The 23915-nt window shown below is 39.8% G+C and overlaps 1 protein-coding gene across 1 annotated transcript in view; it reads right to left on the bottom strand.

Moving 5' to 3' along the window:
* The window catches only part of POLA1 (DNA polymerase alpha 1, catalytic subunit), a 170097-nt gene that overhangs the window by 89129 nt on the left and 57053 nt on the right, over positions 1-23915 (bottom strand). Inside the window, exons 29-34 of the mRNA XM_083612243.1 lie at positions 20817-21022; positions 18930-19062; positions 17571-17702; positions 17244-17418; positions 12906-13087; positions 11597-11728 (exon numbers count right to left, since the gene is read on the bottom strand). Of these exons, the coding sequence (XP_083468369.1) occupies positions 11597-11728; positions 12906-13087; positions 17244-17418; positions 17571-17702; positions 18930-19062; positions 20817-21022 (960 nt within the window). The remainder of the gene's footprint in view (positions 1-11596; positions 11729-12905; positions 13088-17243; positions 17419-17570; positions 17703-18929; positions 19063-20816; positions 21023-23915) is intronic.

The following is a 23915-nucleotide window of genomic DNA, read 5'->3' as shown; positions in this document are numbered from 1 at the left end:
CTTCTGCAACAGACCTTCCTCCATCTCTCTTCTGCAGTCCCTCAAAATCTGCTCCAAGGGATTGAGGGAAGGAAAGTCACATTGCACAAACAGAATGCCATCCACACAGCATTGGATATCACCCAATATGCAGCAAGACTGTAAGAAATGTAAAGTTTAAACTGAATATGTTGACAGCTGTAGAGAAGAATGAAGAGACAAATACAGAAGAGCAACATTGTCAAAACAGGAAAGATCTGGAAAGTACAAGAAACAGGAATGGAAATGAGGAGATCAAAACGAACAGGACAAGAGAGAGGAGGCTAATCTCTCTTGGAACAAAGTTCAAGTGCACTGGGGCTGCCATCACAGGAACTGAGTTAAGACCACTTGCTTCAAGTGAAATATGGGGAAACCAATTCAGATTGGCATGCCACCACAGCAGTCCCATACAGGGACATTACAGTACCCTAAGGGGTAAGTTACCAAATTATGAATGAAAGTTGCCATGTCTCCCAAGCACTGGTGTAGATGATAAAAGGCACAGACCTACTGACTATTGTATCCAACTAAGTTTTACTCATAGTAAAATAATTAAAATTAATGAACCCACAATATGGTCATAGAATCAGAATACAGTGGTACCTCAGGTTACATACACTTCAGATTACATACACTTCAGTTACAGACTCCGCTAACCCAGAAACATTACCTCGGGTTAAGAAATTTGCTTCAGGATGAGAACAGAAACAGCGCAGTGGCAGCAGGAGGCCCCATTAGCTAAAGTGGTGCTTCAGGTTAAGAACAGTTTCAGGTTAAGAACAGACCTCCAGAATGAATTAAGTTCTTAACCCAAGGTACCACTGTAGAATGATAGAATTGTAGAGTTGGAAGGGACCCCAGGGGTCATCTAGTCCAATCTCCTGCAATGCAGGAATCTTAATCCTGAGATTAAGAGTCTCATGCTCTACCAACTGAGCTATCCCCAAGGATAGCCATTTCCATTTATTTCAATGGGTTTATCCTGAATATGTCTGATTGGTTAAAACCCTGTAATTTGGACCTTACAGGAAGTGTGATCACCATTTAGAATAGGCACATTCGCAGTCAACCAGTAAACTAAATCTGGACCGATTTTTGTTTATTCACCTTCATCCAGTCAACCTCTGACAGCAGACACGAATTTAGAGACTTGCCTGTCTCAGCTGGATTTCATGAGAAAGAAAATCAGAGCTGGGCGCCATTAGCCTGACATCATGTTCTATGAGACTTGCTAAGCTGAAAAGTAGTGATTGGACGAAGATCATTCAGTGAACTTCATGGGTTAGCATGGATATGAACCCCAGTTCTCTATGATCCAAATCCAGTATTTCAAAGGCACAGGTCAAAGCTAGAACCATCACAGAACTGCAAAATTTTAGAGTTTCTGTGAACCTGTACTCTACTTGCATTCCTGCACAACTGCTGGTAGATATGCTAATTAATAAAGCTGGTAAAATGCTGCAACAGCATGGAGCAGAGAGAGATAAAAGAAAGGAGCATCCCTAAATAGGGAGCAGGGGTGAGAAACTCACTCCTTGTACACATATTTGAAAAGCTGAATTGAATTTAAAAATAGAAATTAGCACCTTTTGATAGTGAAGTAGTTTGATATTTAATTGGCAGTGTGTATTAACAGGTTTTACACATAAAAAAGCAAGGGGGAAAATAAACTGACATTTTATGGTAGAGCAGTTAGCGCACCATGTTGTTAAGGGGTTTTATTTTACACTGATTTGATCAACGGAAACAAGCTTCAAGCTCTCAACCAGAATCAGCACATATCCTTTGAAGTTCAACTAAGTATAATAAGAAATGAACTTTTGTTTTTATTTAACAGTGCATTCTTGGTCTTCCAAATGACATCATGCAGGAGAAATGGCTCCTCTCACCAAGACAGCAATTCACCCCACTGCATACTGGCAGAAGATGTGAAAAATCATAACCAAAACAGTGAAACTGAAGAAATAAAAGCAGCAACATTCAGGAGTCATAGACAAGTTTCAGATGTCCCTACCTATCCCCAGAAGTTCATTTCTATGCCCACCAACTTTAGAAGAGCAGGTCAGAGTGTTCTCCATTCATTAGAAAGAACAGGAAGTCACAGAAATTCCATTCTGTGCCAGGAGTAGTGATGGGTCCATCTGTCCAGGGCACGCATGGCCAAACTTGGCCCTCCAGATGTTTTGGGACTACAATCCCCATCATCCCTGGCCACAGGTCCTGTTAGCTAGGGATGATGGGAGTTGTAGTCCCAAAACATCTGGAGGGCCGAGTTTGGCCAAGCCTGGTCTAAGGTATGGATGAACAGTTCCACTTCTATGTAGAATATTAAGATTACTGGCCCAGGTTAGGTTTTAAAAATCCAATGGAAGATACAGGACTAGTTACTGGGATAACAACTCTGCTCTTCTAAGCAACCTTCGAACTGATACTTCTCCCCGTTCTACATTAAACCACACCCCTTGAGCTACTGGCTTGTGATAGTGAGCCTTCCGAATGAAGACAGTGGCATACATAGTTACTAAACAACAAAGAGGGGGATGTTCTCAGGGTCTCCAGGTTATCAACCTATCTGGAAACAGCCACCAACAGAAAAACACTTGGCTTTACCGTAAAAGAAAGAAGAAACTTCTATGGAGATTGTGCACGGAAGCAACAGCATGTCAAGAAGCTCAGCAAGCATTGTAGGAAGAATGGGACTGTACTTTCTCCCTTTTGAGACAAACAAAGATGTTTGTGCTGAAGAGTTTATGTGAGAAGATAACTTGGCTTGTCACCATCTTGGGATGAATTTTTTTCAAGTCCTTTGGTAGGAGAAAGTGACCCCCTTCCTCACTCAAAAAAGGTTTGGGCTACTTGTGCCTTTTCTTTGCTTCCACCTAAATCTCATCCAGTTGACTCCCAAACAACTGGTTCCAGAAGACTTGTAAGAAAGATGAACCTCTGAGCCTGGATCAATGTTCCAGGCTTTTAGGCACACATCCTTTATTTTGTCCACCGTTGCAGCCACAGACCTGGACCCAAACTAGATGAAATCTGTAGAATAGTTTGCTAGAAAAGATATGTACTATTATATCTTCCACAACCCATCCTTTACTGACTCAAGATCATTGACTCACAGAACTATCACCCTAGAAAACCCACCACTCTAGGAAACAAGTGATGCTGGTGAGGTTCCCAATGGAAATTCCCCCTTTATTGAAGTCAACTGGAACTGGGAGCAATAGTTTCTTTTCTCAGTTACTAATGTGGGACTCCCTTTAAGCATAAGTCCCCTTCTACTCCCACTGGAACCTCCTCCTGCTGTATGATGCCATTCTCCTATGGATTCTGTCTGCTACAGGAGACAGTCCCAAAGGACATAGTGCCTTATGATCCAGAGAGAAAGAATGTACTATAGCGTCTTGTTAGTTTGGAAGATGCAATAAAATATTAAGGCACAGTACAAAACGGGGAGGGAGAATAAATACATTTACTTTTACTATTGGTAGTTACTTATTACCAATAAGGCAAAAACTATTAGATCTTTAAAAAACAAATGTGAATGTTTTCCCAAAGGCATTATTAACAATTAATAATCATTACACTGGTGCCTTGTTTACCTGACCTTCTGTAAATTCAGCTGCCTTGTAATTAGACCCATATTTTGCACATTTATATATTTGTATGCACAGATTTGACTCATTCATTCATCCATTAAAATTTGCTTGACAGACCTAGATGGATAATCAGGGTACAATTTGTATTTACTGGATTATAGAAAATTGCCCAAACTGTTAAGTTCAAGGAAAACGCATTCTTGTCTCTCTCTTGTGACTGATGTAAAAGCAATTACATATCAGAGGATGGCCCCAAGACACTCTGAAGGAGCAGCAAAGCTTTTACAATCTGGTGTCTTTAACAGTATTTTGTTCTTTAAAATGGTGACTGGTTTTAAAGACTATCTAAAAAGAAGAAACAAAAAGCCACCTAGCACATCTTGTCTAAGCAACGCATTACTCTGTAATTCAAATGGTAAAGTAATTTCCCAGAAAAGTTTAAATGTTGTATTTACTACTAACTTTGTCAAAAATGAAAAGATTAATTCTTTTATGTGTCAGCTTCTCTTCTACAAGACCTTAGGGTCTGCTGAAATGTGACATGTGGGGAAGATTTTTTTCTTTGAGAAAAGTAGATCTTTGCTTGAAGTAGTAAGAATCAACTAGTACCAATGATAGCACAATCAATGTTATTTCTCAAATAATATTGTTGTCATTGGCAAATTATGACTAATCTATAGGAGGGCCAAATTTAAATAGGTATGAGTGCCAAACGTCCCACTGAGAAGAAACACAATGGTTTTGATGGTTGCAAGGCTCACTAGAAGGAAAAGTGGTCTTTTCCAATGTGCTACCTTCCTATGTCTAGACTGCAAAAACAGCAGCAACAGCCTTGGTTACAACCCTTCACTGCTTGGGCGCACATCAACTGTTTACCCACTTTGAAGGAGTACTGCAGATTATATTAAGTACCCCAAAGGGACATCCAAGGTCCCCAAGACTTGTGTGTTGACAGCCTACTCTAAGATTATATATGGGTCAAGTTATTAAATGGAATGTATCTTCAGTCACAAAAAGATTACTAGCAATTCTAAGAAGTGTTCTGGACAGAAAAGAAATGTGTTAAGATCCAACTTATTAGCAGATAAACATATTACAATGAAAATATTTTTTTAATCTTTGCAAGAACTTAATCAGGGTATGAGGGTGGTAGAGAGGATGAAAGAGTTGACAACAACGCCCCAAATTGCTAGTATAGTGACATGCATTATTAAAGCAACTTGATGCTCATTTTATTGAATTATGAAACCTCAGCTACTTGGCATGGGTAAGGGTAGAAATCTAAACAAACAAGCATATGGAAATAATAGCAAAATGTAGCCCTGATAGAGGCTTTGGCCAGCCTTGGCACTTCAGTGATAAAAGATCTGGGAGTTAATTATATTGATGTCTTCCCAAAATTTATAGCCAGGCTGTTTACTCAGAGGGATAACAGTTTCTATTTTAAGGAAAAGGCCTATCTCATGGAAGCCTTTCTGGAATTCGTGCTATGGCTCAATATCAGTTATGGGAACATTATCCAAGAAAAGGGGACTCCTCTAGATCATCAAATGGCACACAGGTCAAGATTAAGTATTTGACAAGGTGCAAGAGCAATTTATAACAGACTGACTTCATAAAACATTGTTTAAATGTTATGAAACCAGGAAAAAGATTTACAATGCAATCCTAACCAAGACTACTCAGAAGCAAGTCTTAATTAGTTCAGTGGGATTTATTCCCAGGTAAGTGGGGACAGGATTGCAGCCTTGATCATGAGTTTATGTAGTACTGTAAATAAATAATGTGATTTGGTGTGTTTTTCCCCCCAGAAAATAGGGCACTAAGAACTTATTCCCAGTCAGCTCTACCCTGCTACACAAATAGTAACTGTAAAGGGAGTGGGTCAGAAAGCACTGCCACACATATCTATAGAATATTGTGTTCAAATTGTTTCATATATATTACCTAGTAATCCTTACAAAAACATAGAAGACAGTATTAAATACTCACATACTGCAGAAGACAGGATTGTCTAAGGACACCTATTAAGTTGGTGGTGTTTGGAGGAGATTTGGCTCAAAGATCATAGAATTTTAACACACTGCAATGCAGGAATCTCAGCTGAAGCATCCATGACAGATGGCTGTTAGGCACTACACTACACCAGTTCCCAATGATACACCATGAAGTCTAGAAGCTGAGAGTTAACAGTGCACAATACACCTGGATTGGTGGGCACCAACAGTCATATCAAGGCTTTGTGAGATCTTATCTAAGAGAAAAAACTGGAACGTGGAAGGAGGCTGCCTTTAAGTATCATGCATTCAAAATATGGGAAATAGCAAGGTGTATCAGTGTCTAGTTTCTGGAAATATGAAGACATTGGTCATCATTTCCTTTTGTGGAAAGCAGAAGTCACGTGGAATATGTAACTTTATGATGAATGAATTCAATCTGTGCCAGCTGAAAGATTAATCTGAGATCAGGCTTTGAGGAAAATTCAGCGAGTGCTTTACAATCCTTTGCATGCAACTCAAGTAACCTTGCATCATAACAGGAACAACCGCACCATGGATCCTAGAGATGCATGTTATGCTTTTTAACAATGTACAACGTGGGCTACACTAAACATATAAACCCACGATACTATTTCGTTCACTTCCACTTTCAGCTTCAAGATATAGTAGTACACTCAAAGCTCATACGAATTTCCTATATCACCTTAAGAAAAGCATCTTTATGTTCCCTTTTCCCACTTTCTTTCGTAGCTATTTCTGACCTCTCATTTTGTTGCTGACAATCACTACTCAGTGACAGGTCACCCTACGTTACAACTGATAGAAATACAAACTTTTATTTAGAAACATTGCATTATATTCAATCAACACAAAAAAACCCAACCCCATTTCAATTTAATGGGCTGTATTAAGGGCTTTCCATGTTCACTCAGACTCCCAAATGCCAGAAAACCATAGCTGTTAAGGGGCATGACCTAAACAGATGCATTCTTTCAGCAATACTGATATAGGATCCTAACCTGTGGTTAGTTCCAATGTCACCACTACCTTAGAGCTGGATGTCTGACAGTGACGGAGGGGTGAACCGAAGTCCCAGACCTGTCTGTTTACTGGAACAAACACATGGGAGTCTCTATGCATCTGAAGAAATCATGCTGAAGCTTACATCTGAGGTTACAAGTACCTGACCGGCAACCCACACAAAACTATAGACTTCAAAAGGACCTGAGATCATCCATTCAGCTTCATGACTGAGAGGGGATCTGAACCTTGGTATCCCAGGTCTAGTCGAACACTCTTTGCCATACTGACTCCCTTTATCAATTCTATCTAGTATATGTTTTGGAAAGGCATTTGTCCGTCTGTTCCATATGGATTCAAACACATCTCGAAATCATCACCAAAAGTCATCACCAAAGTCACCACCAAAGTCATCATCAAAGTCACCACCAAAGTCACCACCAAAGTCAACACAAAGGTTCTTGAGATGGGGTCAATACATTATCTGGTAAAAACAGAACAGCTGTGTGACAATGCACACAAACACTACAAAACAAGATGGGTATTTGTAGTCAATCTCAAGAGCAAGTACTTTATGCTACAGATTGAATACTTTTTGTTAACAAAAATAATGTTTTTCTTAAAGGATTAATGTCTCAAGGAGCGGTAAGCAGATTTGAGAAGTTATACATTAGCCTTTGTACTTTTCCAACTGTTATGGACTGAACTTGGTGGCTATATTTAATTTTTTAAAAGAAATTAATGCCTATATAACATATACATTTTTAAATGGGGACCGTATGCCACTCTGTCATGAGAATCAGTTATAGAAGCTATAAAGTGTACATGCCGGATACAGATCACCCACTTATAGCCACGCACTTCAGAACAAACTCCTCTAAAACCATACATATTTCATTGAAAGCTCAGGGTAACACTTCAAAAATGAACCAGCTAAACAAACTTCCAGTAGCACTTGACAGAGCTACACCTATTCTTCCCATTTCCAAAGCAGTACAGAATTAATTACCAGTTCTATGGATCTATTGTAAGTATAATAGACTAAAGAGCTATCACAGACACATTTATTGTAAAAGCACAATCCCAAGAGTGTCTAGTAGAGGGCCAAAACGATTAACACAAATGCTTTGTCAGATCAAAGATAAAACCTGCACCACCCAATTGAGGGATGAATTAGAACAGTGGGTTATCTTTCAAATTAACCAGGGCAGTTAGTGAGGAAAATTTCATGAAAGTGTAATTCTTAGCCTTTGTGAATCCACACAGCAGGCATTCTGCCAGCTGACAAGATGATGAAATTTTCATGCTTAAAAAAGCCTTCTTCATTCCCCAATTTAGATTAGCTAGTATTTCTTTCTTTTTTCTATTTGTTCTTCTGCAGAAATTGTTTAAAACCTAGATCAATCTTTCAAAAGAATAATGCAACCAAAAGAAAGAATAAAATCTTAGGATGTCCTTTTTAAAAAAGCTTAATATGTGTACAGATAAAAAATGAAAAGTTAAAATTATTTGGAATGGTGGGGGGAATATTTAAGGAATTTATTACTGCAGAAGCCAAATAGTAAAAAAAAAAGGGGGGGAGGAAAAAATAGTAAGACATGCTATTGTTTAAGGGGAATATGTTTGCTAAAACAGAAAAAATGTTACTAGATCACAGATAATTTTCCAAGCAAATACAATCTTGCAGTTTTCAATCAACATCATGGTATGGCTCACCCTAATGCAAGGGTAGTCAACCTTTTTATACCCACCACCCACTAATGCATCTTTCTGGATGGTAAAATTTCCTTACCGCCCACCAGTGCTCAATGGAAGGAGGATTCAGCTTGTGCCGTAGAACCCCCTGCCGTCCACCTAGAATCCTGAAACGCCCACTAGTGGGCGGTAGGGACCAGGTCGACAACCCCTGCCCTAATGCCTTGGCTTTTAGTAAGTACTTCAAAATAGCAAGTATGAGTGAACAATATGAACTGTATTGTCCAACTAAATCAAATCAAATAATCATACAGTCAGGGCCGTCTTAAGCATATCCGGCACCGTGGTGCAAAGCTCCCTCCGGTGCCCCCCCCCCCCCGGTTTCCCAGAGTTTTTTAGGGAGGACGGCGCTGCGGGCAGGGCTGAAGGAGGTGGGCAGTGGCTGGAGGGTGGCTCCTCCGGCAGGGAAGAGGCAGAGGCTGGATGTCGCACCTCCCGGCTCAGCTGGCCGCTTCGTGCTGCGGTGGCCACGGCAGATGGAGGCTCCGGGCGTGGCGCTGCTTCGGCAAGGCATGGTGGAGGCAGGCAAGGGTGGCGAGCTAATGCCAGGAAGCGCCGCATCCAGCCTCCGCTCTTCCCTGGCGCTCTCCAGAACTTGGCGCCCTGGCACCCTGCGCCACTAGCCTCTATGGGTAAGACGCCCCTGCATACAGTCAAGGAGAAACTAAACAGGACAGCTGGGGTGGGGTGAGGTGGAGATGTCACACTCCTTTGAGTGTGCAACCTGAGATATAGGAACAGACATCTCACCTAATGTGTTTTAATCACCTAGCTCTAGGAGGTTCCAAACTTTGGTCTGAACAGAACTCCTATGTGGTATTGATGATATAAACACTATGAAGAAGTAAAGAACTATCACCAAGCAGTTTCAAAGAATCAAGTCACCTCAAATATAGGCACAACATTTACAAGGGTCCAATTCAGATGATAACTTCCCTCAACCTTGCTACTATAGATGCTACCAAGATGGCGGCGCGTGCAAACGCTGCGGCTGAGAGCTCCCTGGAGGGGAGTCAGGGTTTGTTAGGACGAATTATTTATAGCCGATATGAAATGCTGTTGTACAGGGATCATAACAAGACAGGGTTATTGTAATAATGAAAAGGTGTTGGGTTGGGGGAGAGTGGAGAACCATGTATGTCATGTTGAGCTCCTTGGAGCAAAGAGGAAAAATGAGGTAGAAATAAGTGTCTGTGTGTACACCCACAGGTGTTATGTACTATGACTCCTATCATCATCACCCTGAGCAATGGGGATTTTCTGGGCCCTATACACTAAGTTGATTGCTAGTGGGGCAGAGGACCCTATCTACTGGCAAGAACAGCTGCTTATGAAACTAAACCTTGGCACATGGCTGGGATCTCACTGGCACTGTGCTTTGCAGTGCACCCAGTTGCCCTATAAGCAAAGTTTTAAAAGCCACACCATTTTAAGTTTTAAGAAAGGTGGGGGAGACTCCAAAAATATATGAATGAAACTAGTAAGAAAATTTTCAGCAAGCCAAGTCCCAAACCTACTGCTGGAGCTACTGTGAAGTTGCCCAATATTTACAGGAGTTGTAACTCAGGAATACACATTTTTAAAAAGTGAGTGCCGCTGATAAGAGTATTTTTGCACTCCACATTTCCATGCTTCTTCTTTTCCAGAGATAGAACATGGGGAGGCAGCTGAAATGTGAAGCTGTCCCTAATGCCTAGTTCCTCTGCAGTAGTCACCCTCTCTCTCCATTTTCATACTGCTGCTCCTAAAAGATACGGAGTAGGTATAGATAGCCACTGTTTGCACCCAGGTGTTTTCCATCAGCAAAGAGTAATTGGTTGCTCCTCTTTCACCCTACCAGCATTTCAATCTTTCTTGATCCCAGTTTTCGAAAATATTTCCGTGCACAACTTTCAGCACTGTGTTAGAGAGACTAAATCAGAAGTTACCTGGAACCATAGTGAAACTGTCAACAAGAATGCTTGTAAGCTTCTATGGAAGAAGAGGAAGGTAAAAATCTTTACATAGCGGCTAGGAATAAGAGCTGGGATGGAAGAAGGGTGTATGTGTGGATAATCCAACAAAGTGCAACCAATATTTAACCAAAGGTCTCGATGTGTGTTGAACCAAACTTGCTTTCATTGGAGTGATTTGCAAAAATCTTTTCAAATTATCATGTTGACATTTATACAAATGATAAGGCCATTAAAATGTGTGGAGCTCTGACACCACATGGTAGCATCTAATATAATGGTACATTGGTTTACAACCATCATCCATTCCGGAGATCCATTTGTAATGGGGCCTCCAAAATTTTTTTAAAAAATGGGTTGTAATCCAAAAAAAAAAAAGGTTGCAAACCAGGACATGCACTTCCAGGTTTGATGTGTTTGTAATCCAAAACATATGCAAACCAAGACGTATGCAAACCAAAACACCATTGTATGCAAATTGTTGCCTCATTCTGAAAAATAATATGAACAAACATTTCTAAAAAGTTAGGAAATGTCCTAATTTAAAACACTTTATCACATTTTGGTGTTCTCACTAGATTTACATTGTTCATTAAATACAAACCAAATTCCGCTGCTTAAAATAATATTTGGTTTGCATGATTAAACTTTAATACTAACCACAGAAAGAACAAAGGCCTGTGAAATCAGTTCAGAGCCATTCATGTGAGTAGTCCTCAGAAAACCCTAAAAAAATTCTTAATTATATGATTTTGAGTTGCTTAAATGTGAAGTACTTACCTTCAAAAGAAGCAATCCCTGATCTGAATTTACAACTCTCACAGAAATGCACATTAGAAAGCCTACACAATGCGAACACTGAAGTTAAAGGATTCCTTTCCCCAGCCCTTCTGAATTAGTACAAACACAGTCCGATAACAAGGCCAAGCAAATTCTCTCATATGATTTGCAAATGTTTAGATCTAAAGAAATTGGTACATACAACCATATCTGAAGGAAGTTGCTTAAGCAATTACCTGGTTCAGACATGAGAAACCAGTTTAAGAAACCAAAATATCTTCAACTCAAGTAAGAAACATGAGAAGAAGGAAGAGGTGAGAGTATGCCAGCACACAGGTAGTACTGGTTCAGTAAACCATGGTTTTATAGGATCAAGATGTTGGTGTCTGAACTGGGCCAGGATCAGGACAGGAAGGGGTGCTGCTCATATGAGGAACTAAATATAAACTTAAAGAACACAGTTACTCACACTGTAGTACTTTTTAATATGACTTCTTATATCCAGGTTTAGCTTGTTGTTAATTTGCACTAGGTACATTAGAGGAGATTCACGGCAGTCTTTTTGGCTACACTGTTGCAAGCTGGCTTCGATCATCGGGCCCTACAGATTTAAAAGACCAAAAATCAGTATAAACAACAGCTTTGCAAAAGGTCCTGTGCAAGTATAAAGTTCAAAGACATACATTCTAAGGCAAAGTGGTATTCCTGTCCTAGTATTCTTGTTGTGGTTCTGACTGCACAGTCAGGATCTGACATGCCGCAGCAGAATTAATGTCTCACTGGAAGATTTACAACCTTTTTTAGCCGAACAGAATTTTCAGTCTGTCTACACAGATAAAAGCAAACTAATAAATTTCTCATTATGAAGAAATGCACTGAAGAGCAGTCAAGTTTCATAGCACCCCACTTTCTATTACTGCTTAAAAATCTGTACTTTTGTGATCCAAGCAACCACTCCCGCACTAACAACATTAAGCAATTCCAGGTGGAAGAGATTGCAGAGCTTGACATCCGCTCTTCTTACACTTAGCCCATCTGTAAGTTGTCAAGCCCCCATGCAATTAACTATCTTATTTACAGCTGTAATGAAACAAAGTCAAGGATTTACCAAGTATTACTGATCTGTGCCTGCCTTTTCCTCTCGCTTGCTTCCAAGAACTGCTTTGTTTTGATTCGAGGAACACAGAACATCTGCTGTTTGTCCAAATTAACTTAAAATAATTGCTTTTAATTTAGATACAGAATTTATTTGCTTTAACTCTCAAGGTTTTCACTTCTCCACAGCCTACTAATTTGCCAATAACTGGTACATGCATAACATTGCAATAGAGTTAAATAGTTGGCTCTGATTCAAGTTCTGATCCAAGGTCACAGATAGATTTTCTGGCAACACTCCTTGACAGGAATGTACCCGATGACTTTTTATGTCTGATGTACGAAGACAGCAGGAAAGATAACATAGAAGAAACTTCTATATAAAAGGGAAGAGGGAAGTAAAAATAAAAAACAGAAACTTCAAAAAAAATGTTCTCTTCCAATTAGCTTGATTTAGGGTAGGCAAATGACACTGAATAGGCCTTATTAAGTAAGCAGTTCTAAGATGCTACATATGTGTAACACTTTGAAAAAGCACATGAGAATAGTATGGAAAACTGGATTTGGCACTAACATACAAATGCCCCTTATGGAAACTTAGAAAAATAACTGGCTCTTTTCCTCCTTATACCATCTCCTATATAGAGAATTTGTTCTCAAAATATAAATATCAGAATACTAACCGAACCATCAAAGACATTGTCATAAATGTTCTCTGTTCCACACTTTGGGCAAGCAAACTTGAATCTTTCACAGTCTTTATATTTCTCTTCATCAGTGAGCTGAACTGGCCCTCCAAACAAAACATCATTCTCCTCATCTTTATGATAATGGTGAGAGACTCTGAACTGTGAGGGATCCAGCCCTGGTAATAAGAAATATAAATTCAAAGTCCGAAGAAAGCAATTCATCTAAGTTGATACAGCTTCAAATAGGAATTACAAACTGTAAAATCCAAAGGAGGACTGAATCCTAAGGAAAAGGTGGTTAAAAAAAGAGAAAAGAATACGTTTTCCATTTTAAACTTAAGATGAAGAGCTGAGTAACATGAAGAAATTACTTATCTTTTCACACAAAATTGCTTTATAAATAAAACAAGCACAATGCATTATCTACCATGGGGAGTATGCAATAGAACATTTTGTTTACGAAGATGCTACTCCTAGAGAACTGCTTTATTGCTATTTTCTTAAGTTACACAGAGAATATTTGAATAAAATTGTGCATCTTTATTAGGAAAGTCTTTAAACCAGAATGGCATCATTAAAATGAAAGGGAGAATATAAAAACTCCATTAAAAGAAACCTGGTTGTACTGCTATTACCCACTCCTTCAAGACTGTACACAACTGCCAACTCAGACTTCAATGCAGTGGTCGATTTCATTTTGGCTCAGTGGTTAACAGCATGTAGGTTTCAATCTAGTGCAGTTGTTAAAATTCAGCAGCAGTATTTAAAAAGTGTGAATTGAAGACAAAAAAAGCACTTTTGGTTACCAGAACACAAAAAGTTTGGGAAATATGAGCAACAATTTATTATTGTACTAATGTGTTTTGTATTTAGAGATGCGTTTTAAGCAGCCGGTCAGGATCAAAGATAAAGGTAACTAATTTAACAGACCAGGATACAGAATAAGAATTTGGTTGAGTGTCATTATAATTGTTAAGCAATAGGTACGTCACCTTCAGGAGCGACAAAAAAAAAAGTATTGCAAGAATGCTCACGTCATGAGGGCTTGCTTACTTATTTTATTTAAAACTTCCATTTGTAATAGGAAGAGAGTTGAATTTATCATTACTAATGAAGAATTAAAAGTAAGGAATGCTTTTTACAGCGTAAGGAGTATTAACACTGACACAGGGCACACCCTTGACCAACAGGGCATCTATTTTAACTTAATGAATTTAGATAGGGATTATAGGGTTTTGACAAAATTAATTCCAGTTTAAATTTTAAAAATATTGGTGAAACAATATTTCAACAACTTGCTCTTTAAAAAAAGAGTGCTCAGTGTTCAACTACTACTACTTCATACATTCACTATGACTTCAAGCCACATACTACCTTCGTTGGAGCAGTCTAAAAGTACCACTATTACTTCTGATACTATTCTGAAGTGGTTGATGGATTGAAGTCTGAAACGAATGCCCATTTCATCTACTTAATGTTTTAGAAAGTCATTATCATTAAAATATTTTATAACTGGGATGCTTGACAAATAGCATTTTTAGCAATTGAAAATAAATTCTGATTATCTTCCTAAGAGAGCACGCTTACAAAAAGAGTTTATTTGTAATGTAGAGGTGCTAAAGGAAAACTTACTGAATACCATTTTCTATCGTAATATTTTGCATCGTGTTAGAATTAATTAGAAAGGGGGGGACTCTTAAAATATATTTAAGTAGTAATATTGAATAGAATCCCCCTCCTTTCATGCTGTAGCATGGATAACCTTACTGAATAATATTAGAAAATATATATATTGGAATTGGAGATACAGAAACAAAGAGGTATAGGTAAGCCATCTGTCTTCGTTTATGAGAAGTTCAGATACAGTTTGTGTGAATCAGAACTCTACTGATGTCAATGGAGCTCATCAATAGCAATTTGCACCAACCTTCATTTTACCATTAATAATTATTTTGTCTGGAAACAACATAACCAGCTGTGGTCCTGATTCAAGCCCACAGCAAACCAAGCAAATAAAGAGGTATAATTTTAAGGACACCTAAGTAAATACCTGGATTAATAATATTGTATTTTGTTCCACAGACAATTACTTGGTTCAAGGAATCCACTTTCAGCATTAAGTTACAGAAATAAAAATAAAGCAAAACTAGCGATCAGTAAATTTCATGGAAGCAATACATCTTACCATGAGAGTCCTTAAAAAAAGAAAGAAAAGAGAAAACCCAGGACTTGTTTGAACTGATCTCTCTTGCTTATGAGTTAACCTGTCAAAATTAATTGTGAATTATTTTTTCATATACAGGCTTTTAATAATTAATTCACTTAGGATTCCCCAAATTAAGTAGTAAGGTAGAATAATCTTAGATCACAAACTCATCTCTTACTTTAAAAGCCATTACGTTCTATTAACAGCAAGAATAGTCTAATAAGCTTTCATATGATCATGCCTTGGGGAAAAGTGTAAAAAATTAAATTTCAGTTAATAAGTAATAATACTCAGGTTAAATGTAATTCTTATGTTTAAAGGAAATATTTTGTAAAGAGTAAAGTTTCCATTTGCAGGGTGATTATTTCAAAATTAGTTATTTTAATAAACAAGCTAATACGGGGAAAAACCACTCTTCCCCAGTCTTACTTGAGAGCTATGCAAGTTTAAAAGTTAATCACCCTGCTGCATAACTCATTAAAGCTTTTGAAAAATAAAAGGGAAATAGTGTCTAGTGCTGCCACCTAGAGGCTTCCAACCTGAATCTCTTTTTGAAAAACAGTTGTATAGTACTTTATAGCCCTGTTTGGTTAACAGTTAGACCACAAAGATTTAACTCTGCAAGCATTTTTCACTAACAATAGTTTCGCCCCACTATATTAAATGGGGCTTACTTCTGAGTAGACATGCATAGGATTACACTGTCGATTATTTTTAGTTGGCTAAAACTGAAAGGTCAATAAAGTTGTGCTGTGGATTGCAGTCGTACTGAGCCATACAAAACAATGAAACAAAACATGATAAGGCTATGCCAGAATCATTTGTTTTCTCTGCTCACCGGTGGGGAAGAGCAAAGCAGGCAAGATCAGTGAGCTTACAGTAAATCATTAATTACGATTTACAATGATGCGCAAACTGTGCCTACGTATTCTTGAAATGCTGAATCCTAATCTTGGTCAGAAGAATTTTCTAACATTATTATTTATAATTGCTATTAATTATTTCCCCCTTTAATTTATGCACTGCCTTTCCTGAGGATGTGTGCAGGTGGGTCGGAATAATGAAAAATTAACAGCCTAAAATTTGCTGAACAGAGTTTACCTTGAGAATAAGTGATACAAACAGGCCTTGCTACCACTGCCTATGGGAAGTACATAGCTGCACTTGGATCATGACAAAACAATGTATTATTGTTTCGTATTTTATAATTTACTTTTGGCTGCCTCGAGCATCATTTGGTGGAAAGACAAATTAAGTAAGCAAACAAACAGCCGTGCATTGGGCCAACACTATCACTAGCAGTTGGAGAGTCTAAGATAAGCTTAAAGCATATGAAAACATTGATTCAAATAGTAGTTAACTCTGCTGAAGGTGGTGGTAAAGGTAAAGGTAAAGGAACCCCTGACCGTTAGGTCCAGTCGCGGACGACTGTGGTGGTAGCTGTGGACAACAGGGCTTGATTCTAAATTGGCACAGCAATTGGGTCAGGACTGGTCCAATGCCACCATCTGCAATGAGACCAGCTGGGTATCCAGTGGATTTTGGGATAGTTTAGCCCCACCATGCGAACATTCTGTTTGGGGCTGTCTGCTGGTTGGGATACCACAAGGGGGGGGGTTGCCAGTGGCTAGCCAGCTCAGTTGGCAGAGCTGAGGGGTACCTTGGCTTAATACAAGTCCCCTACAGCACATCGTGCACAGCGGGAGGAGGCAGGGTTGGAATGCTCTGCCATACGCTAATTACTAATAAGTGGTAAGCGGGTGGCGCTGTGGGTTAAACCACAGAGCCTAGGACTTGCCGATCAGAAGGTCGGCGGTTCAAATCCCTGCGACGGGGTGAGCTCCCATTCCTCGGTCCCAGCTCCTACCAACCTAGCAGTTTGAAAGCACGTCAAAGTGCAAGTAGATAAATAGGTACCAGCAGGTAAACAGCATTTCCATGCACTGCTTTGGTTCGCCAGAAGCGGCTTAGTCATGCTGGCCACATGACCTGGAGGCTGTACACTGGCTCCCTCGGCCTATAGAGCGAGATGAGCGCGCAACCCCAGAGTCGTCCGCGACTGGACCCAACGGTCAGGGGTCCCTTTACCTTTCATTGCAAAGTAAATACTGAACTTCAATACTAACCTAGCCATGCTGCAATAAGGACAGAATCAATTCCATCTATGGGTTCACAAATACGAGCCACTACTGGATGGATCTGTTGTGACAGATAGTACTGAGTGTCAATAGCAAGATTCAGTTGTTTTTTCAGTTGTTCTGGAGCATATGCTCTCTGGCTAGCACTCAGATTTGATCCATCCTATACAAAGAAGAAACAAAAAAGAAAGGTTTATTGGTTTTCTTTAGTTACGTATACCTTTCTAAGTTCGTACTGGGCACACAACGTATCGCTAACAGTATTTACCGCACCGATAAATTTTATTAAATTAAAATGAATCTGAACATTTTTACCTGGCAGATAATATACGACACGGTATCTCCAGCTTTCAGCTTTCTACCCTCTTGAGAATTTATCCACAGGGCAACATGGACATGAGGCAGACTTTTTTTGTCCGGGTAGTCCTGGGGATCCTTTGTCAATGCCTATATATATCAAAGAAAAAGAATACAGAGGGGAAATTGCTGGTGAAACTACTGCAAAATTCATCAACGTATGAAATAGCATAAATATTAGGTTCTGTATCTGTTGCTTTCCATAAACTGGCTTGTAAAATGAGATTATTTATTTTTACCTGGGCATTTCCTTCCCAGTTGCCATCTTGGGCAACAAACCTCATGAAGGATAGCAATGCAGACAGAGATTCAGAATGATGTTAAGAAGCTAAGGAGCAGATCCATCCCTTCTATCTTGGCTCAAATAATGGCTCACTCCCTCAGAAGAGATAAATGATGTCATTGATTAAAATAAATGGATAGGGAGAATGGGTAAAGTCAGATTCCTTCAGGAAACTTGGAAGGAGAGGAATTAAAGTCAACTTAAAATATATACTACAGGATAGAAAGGGAATGACCAAGTCAAAGAGGGTGCTTTTAAAATGGATGGCACAGATTCATGAACAGTCCATCTATCAAGAGCTCTCCATCAGTCATTACAGCAAAACAGAATCTCCATGGTCAGACCAAATATCAAATGTTGGGGATTTACAACAAAGGAGAGTACTGCTTTCAGATCCTGTTTGTAATGTTTAACCAACTGTATACATACCTGTTCCTCCTTCTGTTCAAATATGCCCCTACCTACACGGGTTGAGAAAAATGCTTGACCTGCTCACAAATATATTGACTGAAATAAAGGGTGGGAAACCTGTCGCCTTCCAAAAGCTGTTGGGACTCCAAATCCCATCAGCCCAAGCCACCATGACCAGCAGTCAGGGATGATGGTAGCTGTAGTCCAACAACATCTGGAGGGCTACAGGTTCCCTAACTCTTATTTAAACTACTTATGCTTGAAATATGGGTTTATGAAAAGCAACATGCTGAGAAAGTGTGGCACTCCCTACTGTAAGCCTTGGCTCAGTTTGGAGGGGGAGGTTGGGGGGGGTAGCAAAAAGACAGATCTGAGGGAAAGATTTATGTACAAGTTCGGCTTACGCTAGACAAATCTTGCCTTCCTCTCTGATTAAAACTTAGATTCTTTTTTAAAAAAAAAATTTCTTTGTTCCTGTCAGAATTTTAAAATGTTTTTAAGAAATGCTCTCTGCAATTGCTAAAAGATCAGCTACCATGAACACAAAAAATGGACACCAGGAGAGAATGGAATACATTCAAACAAATTCAAGTATAACAGTTAAAAAAACCAAAACTATTTACCTTGTTGATTTCAAATTGTTTTACTGGAACGCTGCCATTTGCCACATTTTCTCCAATTTGGATTAACCTCCTCTGAATGTTTTCTACAATTGCATCTCGGGGTTGGTCAGAAAGAATCTGACCAATTATATAGCTGTAAGAAAAGTTTAGGCGTGTGAGAAAACACGTTTTTGAGAAACACACAGTACGCACCTGCAGCACACTACCTTCCTCAGAAATTACGGAAAGAATATTTTCCAATTACTTTTGTGTAGATATAAACAATTTCTTCAGGTGGAATACCAGGTTACCACCACAACTTTAAACTTGCTCCATGCACACTATCAATCCAAACATTAGTAATAATTAAGCTAACATGTATTTTCCTATTAAGCGTTTTCCAAAACGCAAGTGTAAATTTATTCAAATATGCCACAAAAGGTTAACCAGTTTCCAGTGGTTGTTTATTTGTTTTCACATTTATACCCCACCTTTCCCTCAAGGAGTTCACAGTCGTGTACATAGTTGTCCTCCACCCCATTTTATTCTCACAACAATCCTGTGAGGTAGGTTAGGCTAAGAGAATGGCCAAGGTCATGCAGTGAGCTGGATCGTTGAGTGGGGATTTGAACCCTGGGTCTCCCAGGTGTTAGTCCAACACTCTAACCATATACCACACCACGGATTACCAAGGAGCTAAGCGGGGCTGGGGGCAGGCTCCCCATATCTTCTGTCATGGAGGGAATACTGATGAGTAATGCTGCAAACATTACCTGGATGGGGGCAGAACTAACAGTCCCTCCTTAATTCCCTACCACTGAGCTTTCCCTCTTGTACCCAAATGCCAGGATGACCTGTGTAAGAAAGCTACCTGCTTCTTTTAGTAAGGCAATTCTAATTAAAGCTGCTATGAGTAGTGTGAACTCAAAAACTAGGGGATTTCCAAATCAAATAACAGTCCCAGTTTGTAGGTGCTAAGACAGCAAAACACTATTGCTTTCCTCCCTAGAAAAGGGTGAATTTGATAAAATGTGCCTCCCTCCTGGCCCCTCTAAAACCTTTATTTCATTAACAGTGTGTTATATCCAATTATGTTGCTCGACTTATGGTAAGTCTTCCATCCGAGGAACGGGGAAGAAAGCTTAATTCAGTAACCTCTGCCCCTGAAAAACACAACCCTCCATAGCAGATTTTTGAGGAGGAGGAGAGGTGCAGAGGCTACACAGAGATCTGGGAATCGCTGAAAATTGCTTTCCTCCCTATCCTGCCAAAGGAAGCCAAGCACCACCACTGGATGCAAACCAACATTTTTCTATTTAAAAGCAGCTGTGAATTGTAGATAACAGCAAAATCCAAGATGTCAAGGGGAGGTGTGTGCATGCACACACACACCACATATTTGCAAACACACAGACACAAACACTTTTCCCAGAGTCGTTTCTGCCTAACAGGAAAAGGCAGGAACAAAACTTAGAGCAGAAAAGATGGCAAACACACATTATCTATTCATATTTTGTTAGATTATATCCTGCATTTTCCCCAAGAAAATCAGGACAGTATACATAGGTCCTTTCCCATTTCATCTGACATTAACCACCCCATCATGCTGCCTCTCATTTTACTATGAGGTCAAGCATTTAAATCAGTTCCGATTTGACTGCATCAGTTTGCGTGGTAGCTGAATCCACCCATCTTGGAATAACCTTCTGTAAAGCACCACCTTTGATCTAAAACATGTTTATTTAAAAGTAAATCCTGCTATTTCAGTAAACCTTGCTTCTAAATAAGTGTGCTTAAGATCATAGCCTTTGGGACAGAATTATGATACAGAGTGTTGTCACTTGCCTTGGGTAAAAGTTAGTGGATCTACACAGCAGCCATGGTGAGTGATCTAAGAAAGTAACTTACTTTCCGGTCTCTTTTGCAAGATCACACCAATCTCTTCGCACAATGTCCAGTCCTTTAAGCTCTTGCTTGGTAACGTATTTTCCATCCCCTGTTGGCTCCACGACCAAAGCAGCGTATTTTTTCTTTTTCAGCAATAAAAGGGACTTAAAGACTCCATCAATATCTATCTCCAACAACTTGTACAGCTTATTCACTTCACTTTTTATCTGAAAATAAATGAAGAAAAAAAATCACTTTCTTTACCACAGAGAAAAATACTTTGGAAACTGAGGTAGCACTATATATGTGAGTGTCATTTGCCACGATTTCATAGTGATAGCAAACCCCAGACTTTGTACAGAGATTAAAGTACTCTTAGTCCTATTTACCGCAGAATCTTTAAAACAACAATAACATCACACACACACACACACACACACACACACACACACACAAGAACACTGCTAATAGTCCCATGTTCTACTACCTCAAGCGTGTCTGCTAGTAAGGCTATTAACAGTGACAATGAAAATGTTGCCACAGTGTGCAGCAGTTGTGGAAAAAAATGAATTCCATACTGCTGAACATGGGTTGGAATTTTGAGAAAGTGCTGTGAGCGCCAGTCACCAAAGGTCTACTGTGTGAGAGACAAAACAAAAACGGCTGCCACATTGAAAAGGGCCTCAAGAGACAAGACCACAAAATAATGTGGGTAGGCCTGCCCCATCAAAAGGCACCCACACCAGGCACCAACATGTTCTCTCACAAAGGGCAGCTCACTGCACCTCTGTTCAGAAGGGCAGGGAGGGCTGGGTGTCCAATTCTGGCATCCGATGAAATGTGTGCAAGCAGGAACTGAACAGGAAGAGGAAATAATCTCTTGTGCATTGTGGAATTTTGAGGGGATGTTTGCCGAGAACTTTCTCAGGCAACCTAGGTGGTATGAGCAGGCACACTGGTGCTGGCGGTACTACGATGGAAACTCATTCAGCTCTCTCTTCTCGCCCAACCTTATAGTGTATACATTAAAGTTTCACATTGAATATAACTGAGCTATAAAAAGGTTTTCTGCAGGAATGACTGCAGTAGAAATAAATGTGGCTATCGGGGCACCTACCACTGGCACCTTCAGTAGCTACATGGTATTAATCAGCAGAGATTAAAGCATATTTGTTAAGTAAATCCAGAAAGATGGATTTACCCACCCTGCCTTCCATGTCTTTTTTTAAAATCCAAATAGGTTGTAAAGTACACCTTTGCTAACAGTGTGGAGAAAATAGAAGGAAAATATATTCCTGGTTGGCAGAGTCAAGAAATTAGTTGTTTAAAAGCCCCGAGTCCAAGCCATAGAAGCACCTTTGCCAATGCTCCCAAAGATGGTCTTAAAATCATGGTTTTGTGTGACTGCACCCATGGTGCTTCCAGTGTGGAGCAAAAGGCAGCAGCAGAGGATGAGGACCAGGGAGAAGAAAGGCTGTTTGAAGAGGAGCTTTGAGTTAAGAACCTACAGCTCTTGCTTATGCTTGGGCTTGGGCTTGCCCATAGGAGTATGCCTAGGATCTACCATCTGCCCCCAAAGGCACAGCCCCCTCCCCACCTGTTAAGAACAACAAGGACAAGTACCCACCGCATGAACTGGGATCTCCAATGAGGTTTGGTAAGACTGATGGGATTGATAAGAGTTAACCCCCGTTGTTTGACACAAAACTGGGTTTAATGAGAAGACATCTCCTTGTGGGATTTTTGCCTCGAGTGCATCAAGAGGATGCTGGTCTCAGTCTCTTCCTAAGAGCTGGCATTTTCAGCAACCCGGAGTTTCTGTGTACTTGGGAGGATGGCAGTCCCATAGCATTCACCCTTGCCAGTCCTATAAGGAGCAGGAGGGGAAGGAGTTGGGATGACGCCAAAGTTCTCCTTTCACTTGGCACTGCTGCACCTGTCCCTGCTAACCAGCATTAGAAACACAGAAAGCTGCTTCATGTGGAAGTCAGAACATGGGCCCATCCAGCTCAGTCCCGTCTCTATGGAATGGCATGGCAACACCTCTAAGTTGCTGCCTTAGCCCCACACAGAGACACCAGGAATTGAACCTGGAACCTTTGGCATGCAAAGGTTTGCTGCAGCCATCTAAAAAGTCTCTCTGCAGCTCTTTCCCTTGCCTTGCTGCTTGTCTAACAGGGTGTCCCAACTCTGACAAACAGGCAGGTCAGCCACACCAGCTGTGGTCCAGTGCTTGCTAAATGCCTCAGCCTGCGAAAAGATCAAAGCTTGGAATACTGAGCTATCAGGAGCTCTGCACAACCTACTGCTCTGTGAGCTGTCTGGGTAAGCAGGGTTGCCTTTCCCTTGGGGGTCTGGATCATGTGTAAATCCAGGTGCAAGGTGTCATCCTGATGTTAAATAATACCCCCCAGGAGCCATACAACTTTGCCCCCAGGAGCCACAAGATTTTAATTAAAAATAAACAGATAAACAAAACATGGTTACCAAATTAATGTAGTCATAAATAATATAAAATGAGACACCAGCTGTCTTTAGCATAGAAGCATTTAATCACTTGATCTAGAGGGTATTCAGAGGGTCTGTCTCTATCAGATAGAGAGAGTGAGGGGGATCTATTAATCAAAAGAATTATGGGGAGAATAGTATTCCCGCTTAACAGAATATTCCATATATGACAACATTTGGCTTGCCTTTCTAACAGAAATGGTATACAGACATCCCAAGATGTGCTATGTGAAATTACTAAGTTATTAAACAAAGTATCAACCTTATATGTACCTTGCAAAGCATATGTTAAGAAAATATATCCTTGTGGGAAGCCATTAACAGGCCATACTACAGCAATTCAAATTATGCTAAATGCGGAAATTTTTTTAAAAGTAGGGTTGGAAATGTCATTGTGGAAAAAAGACAAGCAGGGATCAACAATTTGAGAAACACTGGCATATGTTAATACAAATTTTTTAGAAAGAAGCATTTTCATAAACATTCTCTATCAACTACCAAGTATTAAGCTTGCAGGTGCTAACAACGTCGCTGTTCACTAGTTGTACTAAAACAAGGATTCTTAGCAATATAAAACTGCAACAAAGAAATGTATGGTGCTACAACAAAGCT

Source organism: Podarcis filfolensis, assembly GCF_964270895.1.
Source record: "Podarcis filfolensis genome assembly, chromosome: 4".
NCBI lineage: Eukaryota > Metazoa > Chordata > Lepidosauria > Squamata > Lacertidae > Podarcis > Podarcis filfolensis.
The sequence above is the reverse complement of the archived record's forward strand: the minus strand, read 5'-3'. Positions and strand labels throughout refer to the sequence as shown.